Source organism: Neopelma chrysocephalum, unplaced genomic scaffold (assembly GCF_003984885.1).
Source record: "Neopelma chrysocephalum unplaced genomic scaffold, ASM398488v2 Primary Assembly neopelma1_45, whole genome shotgun sequence".
Lineage (NCBI taxonomy): Eukaryota > Metazoa > Chordata > Aves > Passeriformes > Pipridae > Neopelma > Neopelma chrysocephalum.
The window spans coordinates 7,465,755-7,488,996 of NW_020897704.1; the positions used below are offsets into that span (position 1 = coordinate 7,465,755).

Sequence of the window (23,242 nt, forward strand, 5' to 3'; positions counted from 1 at the left end):
TTAAAAACAGATGCAAAGACTCATGTCTTCCTACTACTATATTCACACATAACCCTATCTACTAGTTCATACTTTCCAAAAATAACCATCAAAATAGCAAAAGTAACATCAAAGTGCCTCTCTTTGCCTGATACTGGCCTCTGTGAATATATTTTTGTTTTCATAAAGAGTAAATAGGTACCATTCTCAGAGTATTCAATATCAGATCTATATACAGAAAGACGCTTCCCCATGTCCATCATTCTTCCCATGTAGAGTGGAAAAACCTGGGCTGCCAGCAATTCTTTCAGGTTTTCCAGGCAATTGATTGTTCCTTTGCTTACATCTCAGCAGCTGTCCCCCAGCCTCAGTCCCTGGCAGGAGGAGCACAAAAGCCATAGAAGTGGACCTCTGTGGTCTAGAGCAGTAGTCAAGGTCCTCGTCCCCTGTGTGGAAGACCCTGGATATTTGGTTTCACTGCGGCTGGAGTCAGCTTTTCTATGACAGTTAAATGAAGAAGGGGGATAATCTCAGTTTAATATCCCGGAGTCAGTTTTTACTGTTTACCATCAAACAAAAGAAACTCTCCAGGGAGGTGAATCTCTAACCCTATCGATTTCATAGCAATGGAGCTAATTTACATGGGCTTTTTCCACCTGCTGATGTTTTGCTGCAGACTATTGGCACAGCAGCACAGGTGCCACCAAGACCCTCAGCAGCCCTTCCCTCTGGCTACCTGATTCACTGGAAGCAGTGCAGCAGCGTGAGCCAGCCTCCCCCCAACCCACCCGTGCAGAAACACGGATGAGCAGGGGACAGGTGATGGCTCACCTCTGCTCTTCCGTCAGGCAAAATGGAGCTGCCACACTGAAGACCATCAGGCAGTTCAGATTAAATTAACCCTCATCACTGAAGGGCAGCCTTTCCCTCTTTCTGCTTGACAAGCAGTGTTAATATCCCAGCCATGTTCCAGACTTATTCAAAGACTAGTCTTGTGCAGACTAAATACATTGAGTATTTGGTAATATTTCTTATTCAAAAACATGTCATTTGTGTTAATATCACTTTCTTCTGACTGGAATTAGTTTACACTACATTGAAAAGCCTATTCTATTGACCAAGAAGCAGAGTAAATTGAGAAAATTAATGACATGTTGAAATAAATGACTGCTTTCTCCTCTATTAAGCATGTTGAATTTAGAAAAAAAAAAATACAGATGTATGACACAAACTGTGGAGCATGCTCTTCTTAACAGTAATAGATGAAATAATTGAACGAAAGCACACTAATTCCAAGTAGAAATGGACTTAAATGTTAAAAAAAGGAAGATAACAGAACATTAATGATTTTTTAGAAACATCCATTTTCATACTTTTCTGTTTTTGAATCACATTATTTAATAAAGCTCCAGAAAGATACTGTGCACTGCAAATTTTAATTTATGCAGCATGTAGTTCATCTGCAGTTCTGAGACAGCCTTACTTCTTAGAGGATTAGAGCACAGTATTATTTCAATGTTGGTCCACAAAGACATTAATTAAACAATATATAGATAAGTTCAAAGCTGGTTGAATTTCAGGCCAAGAAAGCTTTCTAGCTATCTTTTAAAATGTCTTTTGTAGACATTTATCAAATTCTGCAGGTTTGCTTGCTGAAACTGATAAATCTTATTTACATTTGAGGAATTTTAACGCAGCCTGTTTGGTGACTCAGATGAGCAGTGTTTAGATCACTTGCACAGTGCTCCAACCTGCACAGAACTTCGTCCTGCGAGAGCTCATGCTACTCCTGCCAGAATTAGTCTGTGTATCCATTTTCTATGAGCCATGTTTGTGTTAGAGAAACACAAGCCAGAATCTTGTCAGCTGAACTCGCTACTTGCTGTCTAAGCACTGCTACTGCTGCAGCCATTGAGCAGAATATTTTGATTCCAAGGATAAGATTTATAGCATTTCAAGTTAGTAAATAATGAAAAAGTCATAGCATATACAAATCACACTTGCAGGGTTTAAATTCTCTAAGTTTTACTGTTTTTTTTCCTTCAAAGGTTTCAACAGAAAAAAAAAGTCGTATTTGAAAGGCATAAAGGTATTTCCAGCTTTTGCTGCAGTATTTGAGAAACATACATTGCAGTAAAAAATCACAGCCTAAACTAGAAATCCTTAATCAGCAATTACTGTGAAGCAATGTAAATCCTGATGTATCTACAGATGAAAAGAGGTCACACAACTCAGCCCAAATACTCCATTTTCAGAAAATCACAATTCTAGTTGAATTTGTAATATTAAAAAATCCATGTGTATTTACAGTCAGATTATAGGCAGCTAGGGTACACCACCTTTTTCAGTAAAATATTTACTTCCATATACATCAAATTTAGAGTTTGCACGGTGCTGTTAATGTGTTACATTTAAAAGTGTATTAACAATTTTCAAAAGATGGAAGATGCCATTTATAAAGCACATGCCTCCAAAATCCTCTGGTGGGCAAATGATACAACGGAAGGGCCAGCAGGAGGTAACACTTTCATCACTCTCTCTAACACATGAGACCAGGACAGGTCCACAGAATAGGTCCACAGAGATAGGTCCACAGAATAAAGGAAATACTGCATGAGAGAATCAGAGATGGAAAAGAGCTTACAGGAAAACAGTGGTTTTTTCTTTGCTCAATGTAGTTCATGTGAGTTTGTACCCTAAATTCTGCAGTTAATTTCAAGATTAGACATCTCAGGATCTCAAACCTTCCAATTTATGTTGGTGTTGAATAAAATCAGAAACCTCTCCTTGATATGTGGTTTGGTTCACAGCTAAGTCATGGTTCACCTAAAAGAATCACGAACTTCTGTTAACCTTCCAGTGAAATTAAGTCAGGCAAGTGGTTCCTATAAAAAAAACGGAAACTAGAGTTTTACACCATACAACTGCACTAATCTTCCACTTCAAAGCCAGTAAAATGTTAGTATTTGCAGTCAATTATGATGGTCTGAAAAAAAAAGTTGAGATGTTCCTTCACAGATGAAAGAGGCAAGCAATGTGAAACCCTAGGAAATGTCATCCCTAGGAAACAATACGTATTTGGGAATCTAATTTCACCTACTCAGTTGCTAAAAATGGTGGGAGTTCGGTTTTGGGGTTTTTTTAAATCAAGACAGATATTTGATTACCAAAATCCAAAGCTTTTCTGTCACAATTTATGTTCAGTAGAGTTTCCACTTCATTCAGAAGAGTTTTTTCAAGCTCCTAAATTTAAAGGACTTCCTAATTTGAAAAAAATAACAAACATGAGAAACCCTGAAATTTATTACTCTCCTTCTCCTACACCCTGATCATTTGTTTGCAGTAAAAATACTTACAAATACAAAACCAACTTGAAAAGCCTGTGTCCCTAATACACTGGAAAATATGCAGTCAAATTCACAAGACACTAAGCTTTTCTTTGTAGACATAAAAGCCATAGCAATTCCCAACTACATTTCTCAAACAGCAGGTATCAAAAAAGAAAAGAAAATACTGTTGTGCAACTGCCAGAGAACAAATAACTCCACTCATTCTTCTGCTCATAGCTTTTCCTAAACCAAATAAGGGAAAACCATTACACATTTTGACTGGTTTTATCACTACAAACAGGAAGACAAAATACAGAATATAAAATTAGAGGTGATTAATTCAATATTAGTTGCCACAGCTAAACCAACCCCTATGAGTTCAGTTCTGCACAAAAAAAAAAACCAAAACAACCATGTTTTCCTAATTTAATTATGAAAGCCTGGAATATTATTTTATAAGATAAAGGTCCTAAAAAATCAGCTAGTAATACAAGCTTATACCACTTCTGATCAAGTCTTCAGAGATGAGATACAAGTTTTAATTTCGAAATCTAACCTCCAAATGCCAGTTTAAACCCCTATGAGATCTTAAATCTTGCTTTTTGCCCCAGTGCTTTTTTATGTGCAAAATAAAATGTTACTGCAAATGTGGTTATTGAATTCTTTTTATTGCACATCTAATTAGAAGCTCAAAAGAATTCTGAGACACAAATTTTAGAGGTATTGTTAATACAGAAAAAGCTTAAAATACAACATGGGAAGAACTGAATGCCTTTCTGATGATGGGTTTAACAGAAGTGGGATGAGAACAATGAAATGGAAAGCCAAGTAGGCAGGAACTAAAAATAATTTGTATGAAAAATTTGGGAATTTACTGGTTGGAAATGAAAAAGGAGAAAAAAGGACTAAAACGATGAACTGATGACAGATTAATTTTATGCTGTGAAAAGGACAACTGCTGTCCTAACAAATGGGAATGGGACAGGTACTCCTAAAAAGAGGGAGTCAAGTATTAGTATTAGTGCTCAACACTACTGCAAGACTGCTAAAAGTAAGACTGTACTTTTTCAAGCCACTGTGGGGCAAAGAAGAAATGAAAAGGGTACTACACGTACACATTCTGAAGTAATGCTGGAAAAATAACTGTTTTTCTTTAGTGAGGCAAAATGAAGGCTAAATGGAAAAAGAGCATGTTTGTAATTTCAGCGGTAACAAACACTGGAAGGAGGGAAAGTGCAAAATAAAAAATGGATACATGCTGCAAATAAATTAAGGCTGAAAAAAAAGTCAGATTTCCAGTAACAAAAGTGATGAAAATCTAAACCAGCCCATGACAGGAGTAAGGGGTGAAAAAATCTCTACCAAACACAGTTTATAGACAAAATATATGTAGTTGACTATTATGATCTACGAAGTTCTGGTGTTTAACTTGAAAACTTTAATTAGATGAATAAAAGTTGGCAAAGGGCAAAAGAGAGAGTAAAAGGACTTGAGCAATAGAACAGTTGCAGAGCTGATCAAAAGAGAGATGGGAACCTACAGTGTTTAAGACTACTAACTTTACATTTATAAGGAAACATTATACTTACAGTTAGGGCAGAAGCAGCTTTTTGCCAACAAATACTTTAGCACGCAAGTTCAGAGTTTACCATTACTAACTGACAGGCTTGTCTTTGACTAGCTGGCAGGAGTATAATTATTCTCCATCTTCCACCTCTTGTTACAAACCTTTGAAAAGCCACGTTCCTTAAAACTAATGACATATACTAATAACCATTTAGTCATAATATTCAAGTCCCTTACCTACTGCATTTATGAAATATTTTTCACCTTCATATTCACGGTACATGTACACCTAATACCACAGAACAGAAATATGCACTTTGAACACGTTAACTCAATTTTCATAATACTGAACATTAAGGACATACAAATACAAATTTTTTTGCCTGTGCAGAATATGAAAAGCATGAGTCCCAAAGATAAGTAAACCTTTCACCACTTGCTTGCGCCTAAAGATCCAATAAGTACATCATGTATGCATTCACAACATTTCCTATTTTCACCCAAAATCCAAATTGCAGTCATTATATACAACTGAAAATCAAAACTATGCTCCATATACTGAGATGCAAATGAACATGCAAGCAAGCTCTCTTACAAGTACAGCATGCCCACACTGCTGCAAGCAGTCATTCTTGAAGCTAAACTGAAATTTGGTCAAACTACTATCCACAAAATATGTATTTAAGCCTGTCAAGCCTCAACACTGTACATAAGCTTCAGGGCAGCTGGGACTGTGATACAACTGATATATAAAGTAAAGCCTTCATAGAGTAGGATGACGGTTTCAGCAGTAAAGCTTCACTGTACATTGCACATTCACTGCACACAGATATCATCTGACATACTTGCAGAATTTAAAAGAAGTTCTGTTCAAGCTGAATGAACTTCTAAGAGTTCTGGTTACTGATTTACCTGCACAGCATAGCACTATCAAATGTCCTTTGAGAAATCATAATTGCAAACTATGGAAATGATGCCACAGAAGGACAATGTGGGTGTCATTGACATTGCAGCCTGTGTTTTGCATACAGGAATACAAAGGCCACTTTGTATTACTGCAGTTTAAATGAATCAATATGTTTATACCTGATTTAAGTATGACAATATCTGAAATATGAGCTACTCTATCACAATCACAAATACAGTCAAGTATTATTTTACTTGTGGGGATGCAAGTCATATTTATAACATCGTAATAAGCAATACAGAATAGAGAGGAAAAAACAATTTAATCATGCACAGTTTGCTTCTAATTTTTACAATTTAAGATTCAAATTTAAAACTATATGTTTTCACTACTTTTAAGTATTCTATCACTTCTAAGTGATACTACAGTGATTCCTAAACTCTGTGTCATGGCAACACAGTCCATTGCTGTAGATGCACTACATTGTCCCATATGCAATGTCTGAAGCATCAGTTGGAAGAAAGAAAATGGAAAGGAGATAAAAGTACTAGTTTAAAAGTATCCTGCAGTGAATCCTGCATCCCAAGATACTTCACAAGGTCAGATCCACAGAAGACAACTTCATGCCTTTCTAAGACTTTTGGGTACTATTAAAACACAGAAAACCTTTCATTGTACACAGTTTAGAGAAGGAGGACCTAACTGATAACATCAGTGATGATTTAAAGAAAGTCCAGTACAGTTCAATTCAGTATTACCCCTCCTCTCCTGTATCCTTTTTTATCCTTCTGAAGAAATGACATTTTCAGAAGCACAGATCCTACTTCCTCAAAGTACTGACATCGCACAGTAACATATCAATCATCCGAAGCACAGGACTCAAGTTCTATTCAGTCCAGATTGAGCTTGTTCAGGGCCCATTAGCACATCCATAAAGTAACGTGCATGGTCTTTAAAAGACAAGTGTATGTCTGGCACATAATATGCAAAATGCAGTGTGTCAATGAATGCTGGTATTCTCCTGCTGCATTTATAGCATGTTTAAGTGACTTTCTCACTGGATCAGCTACAAAAGCAGATACATCAGGCCCCTGAAGGTACCAATGTCCACGCCTGGCATACCCTGCCTGCAGTCCAGGAACTCATTCCAGCCCCCTGGGCCATCAGCTCCCATCTCAGTGATGCCACAGCTGGGCTGATTTGAGCCCCCCACAGTCCTGCCCTGTCTGGCCATGGGTCCTGCCTGGCCTGTCCCAGTTCCCAGGGAGGTGGCTGGTGCCCAGTACTGGGGCTGTCCCTGGGCCCCCAGCTGCCTGGCTCCTGGTTGGGTGGGACAGGCCCTGGCTGCCAGGCCCTGCCTGGCCAGGTCTCCTGAGAAGCCCCAGTGCCCCCCGCACCCCAACCCCAGGGAGCTGCTGGCCTCACAGCACCCTAACATTCAAAAATGCAGAAGAGGGATGTTAGCTAAGAACATGCAAGAAATATTTCCTCATAGATTTCGCCCTCTAACTCAAAATTTACTTACCATCTTTGTCATAATAATGCCAAGAAATAATTTGCCAAGACTTTGGAAAACAGAAACATGAAGTCAGACTTCACAGAGCAGCAATTAGAGATGGATGATTTTCAAAAACATTCAAGATTGTCAACAGCAGCAACTGAGTGTCCTAAATACTCCCAAGAACCAAATGTTTACATAAAGTTGGATTTAAAACATGACTTTTTATTATCCCATTGGACAGAGATTTGCTAGTGACCTCCTTCAAAACTGTCAGGAATTGTACTACTGGAGAGCAAGACATGCTGCTTTAAATGCCTTCTCTACCTCGAATGAAGAGGAACTCATGTATTTTTACATGAGGAAAAAAAGAAATTAATAAAATTCTCTCTTGCACATTTACCTTTCCATGTGAAGCAAAGCAACACAGGAAAGACATTAGTCACAATATCAAATGCACTGTTATGAACTGTGCTCACAAGACACACTACAAGACTTGAACAACAACAGTAGGTGGTCAAGAGCTTCATGGATGCTATTCCTGAACAGCAAAATGCACGCATTCAACATTCAAAAACTCTGAAATATCATTAAATAGCAGCCTCTGTCAAACTCTAAAACCACTAGTCGTTTGTTGACCTAGGATATTTTGGAAAAGCAGAGGAAAAGCACTCAGGGCAGTACAAGAAGCCATTTTGGTGCTGACTGATGTGAAGTAGGAGTCTTCCAGGATGTCAAATCAGGATGATAGCAGAGACAGGAGTATAAACATAAGTCACAGTCAGTCACTTTCAACTGAAGGAACATAGCTTTGGGAGTTCAGTAGAATCAGCATAACAAGGAAAATCAATGTACATGCATTTCACACATGTAAAACACCCTTCCTTGCATGAGGTGCAAACAAAAAGGTGTCAACAATTTGGCATAGAAAAATGGCTGCAGCTCCCTCAAGGGTGGAGACCAACGAATAACAGAAGGATTATTTTAGCACTGCCTCCTCAGTTAGGAATGCCACACCTCACCACTGATTCTAGGTGCCCTCAGAGGTCCTCCTCCTCCCCAGCAGGGACTGAACAATGGTTTTTGATTTGCTATTCGCCACATTCTGTAACTGCAACCCAGTCATCATAAATAAAGTACTATCTTTACGATTTAATTTGGTTAAGTACTTTATGATTTCAAAGAGCTCTATATGTATGTGTGTGTGCTGTCTGCTCCAGCCTTCCCACATGACAAAATGATTGATACCACAGCAACCACTCAGAGTAAATGCAGACATAACAGATGAGTGCAGCATGAAAATCTGGGAAAGCTGAAGAATCTCCATCACGAGAGGTCTGAAAGCAGAGCAATGGTCTAGGTGTACTCAGATCTGTATGCTTTTGAGTTATTTTTTATGATTATATAGGAAAGAATAAATGCTACTTAAAAAAAAAAAGATACTAATTTATAATGGAAAAGGAGACAGCAATAGAACTTCAGCTGAAGAATGGTAATGGTAGTATACCTTAGTGCTATCTAGCTGTAAGTACTTGCTGTTATTACATTTGACATATGTAAAAATGAGATCCATTTTTAAATCTAATATACCACTATGGAAGAATTATCCAAGCTATAACACTCAATCGGATCAGACATCAGCAAAAACTTCACCTTAGAAAGTTAAATAGCTCAGACCTCCCATGAGTCAAAAGGTCACTGGCCATCATTAGTAGAGCTGGATCCAACACAGCAATACTTAGAAAGCATTAGACAATCAGGTGTAAACATTATTTCTTACATAATTCTTGATCAGTATAAAATACATAAATAGCACAGAAAATAAAAACTAGCTGTTTGCTGAGACTTGAGATATGCAGTAAATTAACTAGTTAAACAACTGACTCTGCAAATTCCTCCATAAAAATATTTTGCTCAGTGTGGCACATGAAGTCAGAAAGCTATCAGAGCAACCTGTGGCACTCAGAACTAGAGTTTGCAATCCTCATAGTGCACAGTACTAAAACTGGCCTTTTAAAATAGCAAAAATGGATCTCGCTATTAAACTCTATCTTTTGGTCTCTTCACCAAAGCTCCATTTCATATAGAAAATATTATTGGTAAGTTTGTTCTAGAAAAAAAAAGTGAAAGAATAAAACAGAATTAGAAAGAAATTCATGGGGACAGACAGAACATACTGCATTGCATGTTTAAAAATCATCAATATTAAATGCATAGTTGTTGAACAGCAACAGAGCCGCAACAAATTCTTGTACTGAAAAATACCTATACATTTTAGATTGTTTTAGAAAAAAAATGAAACAGTAATTATCTTAGGAACAACATAATTAGAAAGTTGATTGGAAAAGACTCAGTTTGCATAATTTACCAATGCATATATATTTTATCATGTTTTGCACAAATATGAACTGTTTGAGGCCAATCCCACAAATCACAGAATCATGCTTTCTTATTCAGAAAACTTGAGAAACATGTCATGCAAGTTAAGAGTTTTCTCAGTCTAATACATGAGATTTAGAAAATTTTTGCAACCTACATGTTACTATGGCAACTTTTTGTTTTTTCAAAATGTAAATTAACATTGAGGCTTCATTATAAACTCTGTATTTCCTTTGTGTTTGTACATAATCTTTTCTCATATATGGATTCAGAATAGCTCTTTTTACTTTAAATGGCTACAGTTTATATTAAAATATGAAGCTACAATGAGAAGAAGTCAGGATTAAATCACAGTTTGTAAGCGCATCTCTGCTTAGCCTTGACTTTTAAACCATAATGTAAATAAGTGCAGGAGAAAGCAATCAAACAAATGAGCAGTTCTATGGTAAAGGTTTCTCTGCTTGGCTTTTACAATTACAAACTATTAGAAAATGAACTTATGTTGCACATTTCGGTCCTTTTCTTGCTCTTTTTACTGCTAACTCCATTGAAATTTTACTGTGTTTTTTTTCTCTTTTTCTTAAAGACAACAAAAAAATCTGGAAAAGAAAGTATGATTGTTCTGTTTTTATATGAAGAAAATTTTGTTTTCATATGCCACTCTAGTACTGGACAAATTTGTTTAATTCAGGAACGTGCCTGCCTCAAGATGCACAGGTGTCTGCAGTTCCTGTTACAGTGAACAGGAATTATACAAAGCTAGAGATAGATCTGATATCTTCATCATCATGTCAGAAAGTCATAGCATCAGAATGAGAGAAAAGTTACTCATTTTAATTGACTCCCATCTCATCTGCTAAAAAAGGGAGGCTTGCAAATCTCATTTGGTGAATAATTTTCAAACTACTCATTAAAATACCTGTAACAAATAGAGACTTTCAATTCATTTTACACCATATTACAAATTACTAAACTTACATAATTTCTATGAACTGGGTTTAATATTAAGAATTATTGTAAATCTAAAGCATTTTAGTTTTTACCATAATGGAGTTCACAAAACTGAAAACTTAAAATCATGACAATACAATAAAATGCATGTGAAAATATTGAAGCCTACTTACATATAGACTTAGTCTCCCCAGCATGGGCATCTAAGCACCCTGATCTAGTGAAAGGGGGGTTTGATGATCTTTAGGGTCCTTTCCAACCCAAACCATTCTGTGATTCTGTGATCTGATCCGTCTTCGTAAGGGACCAGTTGTCTGGAAGTTTGCAACTGAGTCACGTAGCAAAAAATTCCCATCTAGCAAAGAGGAAGTAATTATAAAAAGAGCACAAAGTCCTTGTTCATCTTAGTTCTCCGCCACTATTAGAAAAGAAAATTTTCAGACTATATTGTAACAAAACTAAATCAGAATACTGGTAATTCATTAGCTAATACACAACACCCTAATGCCCAGTGAACTAGATCATGCAGCCCAGCCATATTATAATATAAAAATTAAACTGGAAGAATTTTATATTGAGTAGAGGGATAGTCAAGGCTATACATACAGTTATATGAGCACACAGGCAAAGCTAACATAGAATTTATTTCTAAGACAGCTAAAAACTAGGGAAGAAAAGCCCAGTGTTCAGAATCATAACAGAACACTTGACCATCTCCTTTTTTTCCCATGTGCATGTAGAATGAATCTGCATTCTCCTGGGAAAGCATGCAAGACAGAAACCAGAAGGAGCATGCTGGAGGTAGACAAGGACCACTGAAGAAATCTGGAAATCCTGGCTGAAGGAAAGCATTAAGCCTGTGAAGAGACACTGAGGAGAAATTATATTTCATAACTTCTGTTATTTTAACTACTTGCTCATGCATAATTTAACAATCTTTTTCTTGCACTTCTTCTGTGAGCAGCAAGCATCTCCAGATTTGTTAAGTGACTGCAAGGGTACGGCTCTGGCTCTAGGTAAGGCCTAAGTGCATAATTAAGCAGAAGGACATACTACTAACACTAATAATTCACTGCATTGTAGTATGCAGTTACACAACAGCCATAATTTTTAGCATCTGTGGAACAAGGAAAATAATCTCATTTTAACAGTAGAAGACAATGTCACCAGGAGCTGGAATGTCCAAGTGCGGGACAAGGAAATGTAGTGTGAAGCAAAACCTGCCCAGTGAAATACATGCTTTAATCAGTTGATTTGAAAAGAGTTTCAGTAGGAATTATTTTTCAAAGTCATTTACCTCACACATCCTACAGTTAGGAAAGGATGCTTTCCCAAGTCAATAAACCCAGGCAAAAGTACACTGAGGTAGGACCTCAATGCTGCCTAACACAGCTGAAACACCAGTGAAAACACCAACTTCACCATCAGTTTCAATTGAGGCAAGATTTTACAGATTCACAGAATCAACTAGGTTGGAAAAGACCTCTGAGATCATCGAGTCCAACCTCTGACCTAACACCACCTTGTCAACTAGACCATTTCTAACCTCATATAATACACCCTTTTTCTCTAATCATATTGTTCCCTTCAGCATTCATACCTTACAGATTACTTTCTTAAGACTGCTACCAGAGACGGTTTACTTAAAAGTGAAAAGCCATGCATGGCTTGCAAAATGCCTTTAGGCTCAGGAAAGTCCAACAAAAAGGAAAAACTGCTGCTAATTTAGAGACCAAACTTACAGGGCCTTTCTTAACACTACAAGTGATGTCTACATAACACAATAAATGGCGATTTGTCAGGTTATAAATTAACAAGTAATTACAATAAACCTATTGGGCCTTGGCATGAAATTAGTAAGTGGACATGGTCAAGAAAATGCTCAACCCATGTGTTTTATCATACAATCTCTAATTCCAGGTAATGGGAGTTCTTGGGTCTTCAGCCCACTTGAAAATCATGTTGCTATTGGCTAAATAACAGGCAAAATACATATTTAATGTTTTAATAGTCTTTAGGGAAGACATAGAACTTCTTAGAATATTAAAATACAAAAAGTTTTACTAAAATGTTAAAATAATGGAAAGGTAAAAAGATTCAATAAAATGCAGCTGCTACTATATACTACCAAAGAAAATAACACACAGCAAAGTGATTTTTATCTTTAAAGGTTTACCTCTAAAACTCATCAGTGTCCATTATAATTCTATAAAATAAGATACGGCAGCATCTGGTACAATCTATATAGTTTTATAGCCAAGTATACAAAAATGCTTAAAACAGTTACAAGATAGTCTCACAATAAACGAAGCTGAAGACTCTTTACCTCCTCTACCAGCATGTATTTAGAAAAACAAAGGCAAAAGCTAGAATAAGAGGGGAAGATAAAAGCACATCAATTTTTTAATGACTAAATAATACTTTTAAAGTATTAACAGATAGTGGAACTGCCAATGTGCAGGAAGAGAAAGAATCTTGCAACCATTTAATCTCAATTAGTTCATAGCCTTAAGCAAGGTGATACTCAAGCAGTGACCATTTCAAACAACTATTTGATTCTCTTGAGGTTAAATCTATTCCCAGATTCACAATGCACATCTCCAAAACATGTATAACTCTGAATAATGGAGCAGTGATTTGGTTTTTCTTCTTCCTTAAAGCCATAAATTTGTATTGAAAGAATCATGCAGAAAACCATGCAATTTAGTACAATAAAACAGTAGCAAATTCCAAAAGATATCATATAACATCATTGTCAGGATTAATTATCAGTCACCACAGAATCACATAAAATGCAAGTGCTTTTTGAAAAACTGGTGTAAAGGGGTAAAGAAATCTTAATTTGCAATACAGTAACTTCTAAAAACTTTCTTATTTCCTGTATTTTAAAAAATGTTAGTGCTGCTGAACAAAACAATAACTAGTACCCAGGTCTTCTACACCTCTAAATAGAACAACTTTCTAGTGCATAACTGTTCCATAGACATGAAAAAATTCCACACAGAACCTGCTCAAAGCACAAGATGTGGACTAGGAATATATTGGGTTTGCATGGCTAGGTATGGGGAGAGATAGAGGGGCTATAGGAGTGTGTCTTCCACGAGAAGCTGCTGGAAGCTTCCCCTGTGTCCAATGAAGCCAATGCCAACTGGTTCCAAGATGGACCCACCGCTGGCTAAACCTATGTCTATCAGCGATGGTGGCAGCACCTCTGAGAAAACATATTTAAGAAGGGGGAAAAAAATATGCTAAAGCAGCAACATTAAGAAAAGAGGAGTGAGAATATGTGAGAGAAACAGCCCTGCAGACACCAAGGTCAGAGAAGAAGAAGGGGGAGAAGGTGCTCCAGATGCTGGAAGAGCATGGGAAAGATTGCATGGCTGTCTCCCTGCAGTCCATGGGGATCCACAGTGGAGCAGAGATCCACCTGCAGCCCCTGGAGGACTCTATGCTGGAGCAGATGGATGGCCAAAGGTGGATGTGACATCATGGGAAGCCTGCAATAGAGCAGGCTCCTGTCAGGACCTGTGGAGAGAAGAGTCCACACTGAAGCCATCTGTTCCTGAAGGACTGATCCCATGGACAGGGCCATGCTGGAACAGTTCAGAAAGAACTTCAGCCCATGGAATGACCCACATTGGAGAAGTTTGTGGAGGACTGTCTCCCATGGGAGGGACCCCATGCAGAAGCAGGGGAAGAGTGTGAAGAGAAAGGAGCAACAGAGACGATGTGTGATGAACTGACTGCAACACCCATTTCCCATCCCCCTGCACCACTCAGAAGGAGAGGTAGAGAACCTGGGAGCAAAGCGAAGCCTCGGAAGAAGGGAGTCATGGGGTGAAGGTGTCTTAAGATTTGGGTTTGTTTCTTGTGATCCTACTTTGATTTTCATTGGCAAGAAAGGAAATTAATTCTTCCCTAAATCAAGTCTGTTTTGTCTGTGGTGGTAAGCAGTGAATGATCTCTCCCTGTACTTATCTTGACCCGCAAGTCTTTCTGTCAGCACAACTTGCTAATTTTCCTTTTGCTGGATTTAGAACCATACAGATGTCACAAAAATTGGACAGTATTGCATCAAGGTACACACCATGACAGACTGCAATGAACATGAAGCACCAAACAGGCAGAGGTTAACAGAGAACCCTTGTGAAGCCATTTGCAGCTCACCCTGTTGTGGGGCTCGTTCTGTGCTTCCTATACCAGAAGTCAGAGTAGCCATAGGGTCATGTGGAGATAAGCCCTCCAGGTGCTGGGGAAACAAGAACAGACTGGCAGAAATCAACAATCCTCATCCATAAAAATACCAAATCCTCATCTGTAAGAAAGACCAGAAAGTGAATGATACTAATATTCCTATTTCACTGCTCTTTGTACATGAAGAAGAGTGAACAGAATAAGGTCCTGCTTCAGGATACCTTCAAGTCCTAAAGAGCTTGCAACAAACAGCACTTAAAAGAGTGTGACCTTATTTACATTAATCATGAGATTTTCTGTTCCTTTTTTCCTATTTTGTTTTAAATTACATCTGCAACTCAAAAAAAAGGTCTGATTTAGCTAACAAAATACTTAAAACACTGGTTGTTTTCTTGAGGGGTTTTTTGTCCTCTGAATACTTCCAGATCCTAGGGTAGCTTCCCATGAGCCTGTTCACTTCAGCAGCCAACAGAAAACTGCCCTAAAGTTAGAAGTTTAAATACCTTTCACTTTTCTAAGTAATATTCAGATAAGTGCACATTTGGGAGGATAGGATTTGAAAGGACTTCAGGAAGTCACTTAGTCTGCCTGTCTGCTTCAACTTAATAATACTGCTTCCAAGAGATAATATTTTAACCTGAAAATTAAAACTCTCCTATTTCACAGCTTCACAAGAAAATCTATTTCAATGCTTAACTGTTCTTGCCATTGGCAAGTCTTCCCTAAAGCACAGCATGAATTTTCTGTAACCTGTCCCATAGCCTAAATTTCCCTTAAATCAGTTTGAACTCATTGCTTCTTGTTATCTTCCCACCTTGAAGAAAGGAGGATTTGTTACTCATAAGGCAGACTTTTACCCACTGAAATCTCTTGTCATCCTAGTAAGCTCTCCTCTAAACTCGGTAACTCCAGTGTCTTTAGTTCTCTTTTCTAGGTCATATCTTCTAAAGGTTTAGCTATTCCCTTTGTTCTCCTGTGGATCCACTTAATCTTTCCTTATGTGTGACTGCAATTAAATATCTAGACTTCAAAATACCATATTGCTTTGTGGCATGTTAGAAAGGAGCTGAGATCCAGATTATACTTGTCTATTACAAATACAATTTTTCACCCGACAAATTAATACAATGTTCTACTTTCCTCTGTACAGTCAAAAATAATGCATCGCTCATGTGAACACACATTAGTACAGCATCTGCTCTAAGAAAATATTTTAATAGGTATTGATCCATTACATTATTTTTTTCTGGTTATTTATATGTTAATTTGCTGTTTGGACATATTCCAAACATGTTACTCATTGCTTTTCACAAGACTAACAACAATTAGTAGGAAGATCTATTGTTCTGAGTAGCATTTACTTGTGAACTGATGTGGTGCCAAAGGTAAAATATAATGAATAGGCAGATTCATTATGTTGTGTTGGATTTCTAGAACAGGCTTAGAAAGCACATTTAGGCAAATAATTGGATTTTGTTATTAAGCAGAACCTACTATCACTATGGGTTTTAAGTAGCAAGAGGATATAATTTCTAAGAAAAATAAATCTTTGTTATAATCCAAATACTGGATGGAATAGATCTCTCCCAGTTGGCCAGTAATATTCAGCTGAGCCACCAATTCCAATTACATTCCAACTGGGATATCTAAATACTACCAGAAAACAAATACTGTTGTTATCATTAGTACAATTGTGTTGTGTCTTTTCTTCGTATGATTATAATTTATTTTTTTAAATATATATGTAAAGTGAATAATTTTATCTATATTTTGACTAGTCAAAACAATGTATGGGTTTTTTTAGCAATATTATATTGAACTCTTGACTTCTAAATACATGCCTTTTTTTTCCCAATGTGGCCTTTTTAGTTCAGTTTCAAATAAAATCTCAGTCGTGTGTGTCTCGTTTTTCCAGTTTAATATTTGATAGAGTGTATGCCTCCTAAGAAACAAGAAAAATAAATATTAAACAACAGATCTGAACAGCACGCACTTTTGTATGACGTGACTCACATCAGTCTATAGTAGCCTTTAAGAACAGGTAGTCCTGATAAATTCTGAGAAAGGTCAATAATTCATTTGTACTCTTGAGGCATGAAAACAGGCAATCACAAAAAGGCTACAGAAAATCTGTTACTAATGGCTTTTTTTCAGTTGCTCAGTCAGGAAAAGTAGGAGGTTTATACCATCTATGGTGCAGTTCCCCAGGAAGACATACACATCTTTCATTCTAAACACCCAAAACCAAAGAGACTATTTCAAAGCTACCTTCTGTGGGTAGAAAAACAGTCAGACTCCCCCTTTTGGTATATCCCGGCACAGCAGATGCCAGATAGAGTACATCTTTCCTGCTTCCCTGAAAAGAAAATGATTGAGAAATTTGTCTGCATTGCTTCCTTTCACTGCTACACCTCTCTAACCCTACTGAAAAAACAAACAAACAAAAAACCAATACCCCCAACAATTAACTGAAAACATCAAAACATTTCAAATACAAAGCTATTTTATCTCAAAACAGGACCTTTTCTCATTTTTCTACAGTCCCAATGTCACGCTATCACACAGCCACTGAACTGGGTCTTCTTAATTCTATTTAGTTGCCACAAAACTATAAAAAAAATGCAAAGAAATGCCCCCAGATTGGTTACACATTGTCTTCCCTGTGTAACATTTATTCAAGCTTAGGGCTTTTAAACTGTCAATTCTGTTTCCTGGATGGGAAGAGGAAACCTTCCACTTCTGTATTCTGTGCCTCTCTCTATCCTGCTGCACAGATAATCTCATTCATATCTGCCTCTCCACAACACCCGCCTAAAAAATGTATGGAAGACAGATAGGAGAAAAAACTATACTACACTGAGTTAAAAGTAACAACCCCTTCAGAAGCAGGTAAATTTGCAGCTGGGACACACTGTCCTCAACTCAGTTTTACTATATATATAGGCAACATATGCAGCACATCTGGTACGCAAGGTATCTTACTGTTTTGAGACACAGGTAAAGCATAAGAGGGTAAACTGAAAAAAATAACTGTAACATAAACCCGAACAGTTTTTTTTCCCTAAATTCTTAAAAGCAATTATCTTTCTAACTATGTTTCATTGTTTCAAGTATTTTTAAATGTTTAAAATCTAAAAGAAAAATGGAAGGAATGAAAGGTTGTCAATATTATCTGTCATACTAAGTCACATTCAAATGCTTTCTAGGAAAATTTTGAGGGCCAAAGGCTCAAAACATTTTAGAAGATAACAACTCCTTTCCTCAAAATGTTTTACACTGCGGTAAACATTACTTTTACCAATTTCCTCAAGCTATCAGGTTATATGAACATAAAGCTCTTTAAAAAATCATCTTGGGTATACTATCAGTAGATAGTTTCAAACATTGGCAGAGGTATAGCAGAGTTGTTTGGGGTTACACAGCTAAATAGAATACGTGCATTATTATTATTGCCAATATCAAAATGTACATGTTAAAAACATAAAAATATGCATAAAGCTTTTTCCATACCATTAGAGCAGGCTAAAATATTCAGAACTGTAAAAAGTGACAAAAAAAAAGACATTAAGTATAAAACTTAACCAAGTTACATGTAATAATGCACTCTTTTAAAGAAAGTGCTGTAGTATTTTTTGCTAATGTTAATTGCTAACCTTTGCCTAAGGAAAAAAAAAAGATAATTATGAAAAAAGTGCTAAACAGATACCTTATTCATACATATAAGTATATACTAAATCTGCACAAATGATACTAAAATTCTATTTTATAGCCATAATCATATGGTTGTAAAAGAAATATTGGAATTCTCTTGTCTCTACTTAACTACTGCAGTATATCAATAGAAAATCATCCTATTTTACAGAACTTACTACTGAACATCTACCCAACAGATTAAGAATATGGGTTTGAGATCTAAACACTCCAATCCTCTCTACACCTTAAGTAAGATTCTTGAGACTGAATCCATGTTTCCATGTAGTCCCTCTTCAAACAAGGCTCACACAACCTCAATCTCATAAACCATTCAAAATATCAAATCACCTTTGATAAATAAGACATTCTCATCTTCTAATGAAAAATCAGAGGATAAACAAAGCTTTAAAGTTTATCCAGGGCTCTAACACACTCTGGTTGCCACGTGCACATACCCTTCTGAAGTTACTCCCTAACTGCCCTACCGTCCATGAGATTCAAAGACATTTAGAAACTGTATCCTTTACCTTTCCCCATCACTGCTGTGTGTGAACAGTTAAAATGTTCTTATAGGTGGAAGAGGTACTTGTCTGGGGCAAAGCAGTTCCCACAATTTATGTGTGTAACATCAATTCAAATATTTCTCAGTTCTCTTTGAAGAAATGAGTTAAACAATAATAGAAAATAAATTATTTAAAATCAGATACGGGTAGTGAATGTAATTAGTCAGTTTTAATTTTCAATGGTGTATGCAAAAAGTTTTAGATATTGCAATTTTTAACACTCCTTCATACTGACTGCAGATGACTAGAGTATGTTAAACTGCTTTGCAGGAAGATCACACAGGCATAGGACTGCAATTATGTATCACAATACCCTTTTCTGGGTTCACAGCTCTATTCATCTTTTAGAAACACTGAAGGACAGATTGGACATAGGGGAACGGATTAGCCACAGGACGACCTGTATTTCCACACAAAAGCCTAAGTGTGGAAAAATGGCACCCTGTCTCACCCATTCTTCACTTCCTGAAAAAAACATATTCATGAAAATAGACATTTAAACAGCTCTTTCCCACTCATCTCAGAACAAGCATTCATTGTTTCTTAACATCATTTATACAGCAGTAATGTAGCGCTACTACCAAACTGCCTCAATTCGAAAATGTATATAAAAATATTTAAGAATCACAACAGGCCTACTTAGAGGAAAATCTAAGTTCAGCATAGGAACTAAAATGAAATTAACAGTGTGAAAAACTCTCAGTTGACTGTTGCAAGACATAATCTTATATTTAGGAATGTGACTGAAGGAGGACTTGGTTCTGGTAATAAGTTTCAGTTAGATGTAATGAAAGTTCTACACACTATAGCCATGCAGTACAACTGAAATTATAAAAATAACTTGTGTTAATAGGTCATAAGAGTGTAACATAACAGATAACATCAGCAATTCCAATTGAGTAAAAGAAAAATGAACACAGAAAAAGACATATGGTAATTATACAATTTTGTACAAAGTGAAGATTATGTCAGTTTTCTGTTAAGATCTGCCTCTGGAAAAACAATAAGCAGTAAATATTATGAAACATGCACAAATGGAAAGAGCATGCATTAATAAATTAAGTCAGAACTTTAATTAATTTTACATGTCATTCTTCTTAAATCAATTGTCTTGCATACAAAAGAGATGCTTTGTGTATGAACTTGTACTGTCAAATTGTCTCAGGAGATGTGTTATCAGCTAATCTGATCAAGCCAGGCAAACTGGTGGCTTATTTGAATGTTCTTTGGGACTGCAGGAAATTATCCTTCTGCACAAGAAATAATCACATTAAAATGTCCAAGCATTTAACTTAGGAATTCGACCACACAGCTGAGTTACAAACAGCAAGCCCATGTAGCTCATTAGGCTCCAATGGGAAATTAATCTTTTTGCCAGGAAATCAACAGTCTAACAACATCATGTGCAATGAGACATACAGTTCCTAACTTCTTATATAATTATAATGTAAAGGGCTAACTCTGACATCAGAAAACAATTTCAAGTCTTCTGAAAGTAATGTAACAGCCATCTCACATGTATTCTTCTCTATACATATTTACTTAATAAACTGATGTGGTAGGCATATGGTTAAATCATTTGCTAGTCCTTCCCTCACTCTTTCTCCCTTTCTTTTCTTATTGAAAGTAATATAAAACACCAGGTTTTAAAATAAAAAAAAATAAAAAGGAACTATAAATATAATTTTGCAAACTGCTTACAGTTTAAATCACTGCTTATAGCTTAAATCCACTGTTATCTATTTCTCCTTCTCTTATATGCCTGCATTTGAATATACTATGCTTAGATAAATCATTTTTATTGGATATTTTAAAAGTTCTTCATACAGAAAAAGCTCAGTTATACCATGCAGACTTTCATTCAGCTCCACTAAACTATTTAGTGTCATTATTGGAACCACAGAGAGGAAGGAATACACACACTGTTGAAGCAATTATATGGAAGGGGTCAAAATGCTATTGTGGAGATTAGCACCCATCAAGAAAAGTCTGAAAACTAGTGCAATACAGGCAATCTGTATTTACAGTCAGTATGCAGTTCTCAGGGTTACAGAAAGCAGAAATATTTCAGAAACAAATACAAAAAACCTGATGTAATTAAGTTATCCAACAAACTCAAGAGCTTTAGTTTACTCTCTGCAGTCCATGTTAAGAATAGCTTTAATTGCTGGGGAAATGTAAAATGTGTTAAAAGTCCTTTATGTACAGCTATGGTTTCTGGTTTTGTAAAACAATTTACAAGCTTTCTACTCCTACAAACCAAGAAGAAATATTTAAGGGAAATAAAATGCTTCTTCCTTTATGGATTTTTTACAGAAACACAGATCTCAAGCAGTGAAAGACTGAACAAAAAAAAAGCAGCACAATGGCTAATACTGTCAAGAAACAGCCCGAAATTCTGCAAAATCTCCTCAAAGCAGGCCATGTCATTAGACAGATATATATAAATACACTCGTCTGAGCATTTTAAAAGAATGTTAAATAAGTCACTATGTGGGAGGCATTGCACACAATGCAATTAGAGCATGGGTAGGTTTCTTAAAAGTAAAATCTTTGGCACTGGAGCTATCTCGAGAATGCTTCAAAATTAACCAAATCAGGCAAATCAGTGTTTATTAATTCCATTAAAAAAAAAACAAACCTGTGAAAATGTGCAGTCTCACACTTCTCTTGGACTGACACTAATTAAAATCAGTACCAATACTTCAGTGGTTGCAAGGTTGTCGTTTTGCCCAACCTTGAGTGAAACTTTGTCCCAGTCACAAGAAAAGTTTTTTCCCTGCTTTGCACAGGCAGCACTCAAGCTGAGCTGGGCTCCTTTTTCCTGCAGCTATAATCTCAACTATACTACAATGCTAAGAAAGAATAAAGAGGTTCACCAAAAGCCCCATATTGTTTTTTTCTATTTGTTAACACTGCTTAGAGAACAGCACTGGGCTTTCCTATACACCACCAAATGTATATACATTTCTCAGTATTCACTTAAATCTCAGACTACAGTTTGCTTTACAAAGAGGCAGTGGAATTTTAGCAGTTAGGGAAAAACAAACAAACAAAAAAGAGTACTTTCCTGAGGAAAGCAAACAAACAAACAAAACAAACAAACCAAAAAAAGAACAATACAAGGGTTACTCCCCAAGAAAATCCCTCTTACCCACTTAATCAAATATAATTTTTTTCCACCCGATTCAAGTAGGGGAAAATTAAAAAGAGGAAAGCCTGCCTCACAATCCAAACTATTTTCTCCTGTAAATTGTCATCACAATTTTTTGACCACAAGGTGGAAAAAACGGGAGCCTTGAAACCATGCAAAGGCCTCTTCTCGTTTCGGGGCAGCAAGAAGGATAAGGAAGATGCTGAATGCCCAGGATTTGCTCTGCCCTGCCCTTTCCATAGAACTTTAGTGCCATCTATTGAAAACGTACTGAATAAGGAAGAGGGAAAGGATGCCTATTGATTTGGTATAAAAATAAGACGTTTACTTGTTAAGGGTTTTTTTGGTTTATTAATATTCCCATGATGACTACTGTTCTGTGGTCATCTGATAGCAACAAATATTTTCTATACATGTCCCATAAAGAAATGAGACGTCAGCTAAAACACCAAATATAAACATCATAAAGATTTCATATATATATTATATATATATATACACACATTTACCAAAAATGTAAGTCTACCTATTATCTAAAGCAACAAAAATGAGAAGGCTTTAACGGAAAGGAAAAATAGCGTGGAAGCACTGCTGTAAATAGAACATACTGGAAACGGTAAAAATAATTAAGGTACCTCGTAAAGACCTTAGTATTAAAGAACAGGGTATGTAGACATGCAGATATAATTACCTTCTTTAAGAAACTGTGAGTGGATGACAAATATAAGAAAACAGCAGATCGCTGCTCCTGCTAGTGCCCATAAAGCTTTCAAGAGCTGCATCTCGGTCTGAAACTCAGTAAATACCCAGAAAGTCACACAATGAATTTCCACAGCGATGCATCAACGCTTCCCTCTGTGCGCCAGGCGCGGCGGCTCCCGGCAGGGACCACACTCCCGAGCAGGGCGGGCGAGCCCGGGGCTGCGGAGGAGGGGCCGGGGCTTCACACCCCGCGCGGGGGCAGCGGCAGCGCCGCGCTCCTCTCGCCGAGGCGGCCGGCGCGGGGCCCCATGAATCAGCGCTCCGTGT

At 36.8% G+C, this 23,242-nt stretch overlaps 1 protein-coding gene across 10 annotated transcripts in view; it reads right to left on the bottom strand.

Moving 5' to 3' along the window:
* The window catches only part of FAM19A5 (family with sequence similarity 19 member A5, C-C motif chemokine like), a 505,659-nt gene that overhangs the window by 370,275 nt on the left and 112,142 nt on the right, over positions 1-23,242 (bottom strand). The window contains exon 1 of one of the 10 annotated variants that reach the window (XM_027679256.1): positions 22,905-23,215. The exons of the other annotated variants lie outside the window; for them this stretch is intronic. Coding sequence (XP_027535057.1) covers positions 22,905-22,995 — 91 coding nt within the window. The 5' untranslated portion in view covers positions 22,996-23,215. Of the gene's footprint in view, positions 1-22,904; positions 23,216-23,242 lie in introns of those variants that run through there. 10 annotated transcript variants of the gene reach the window in all.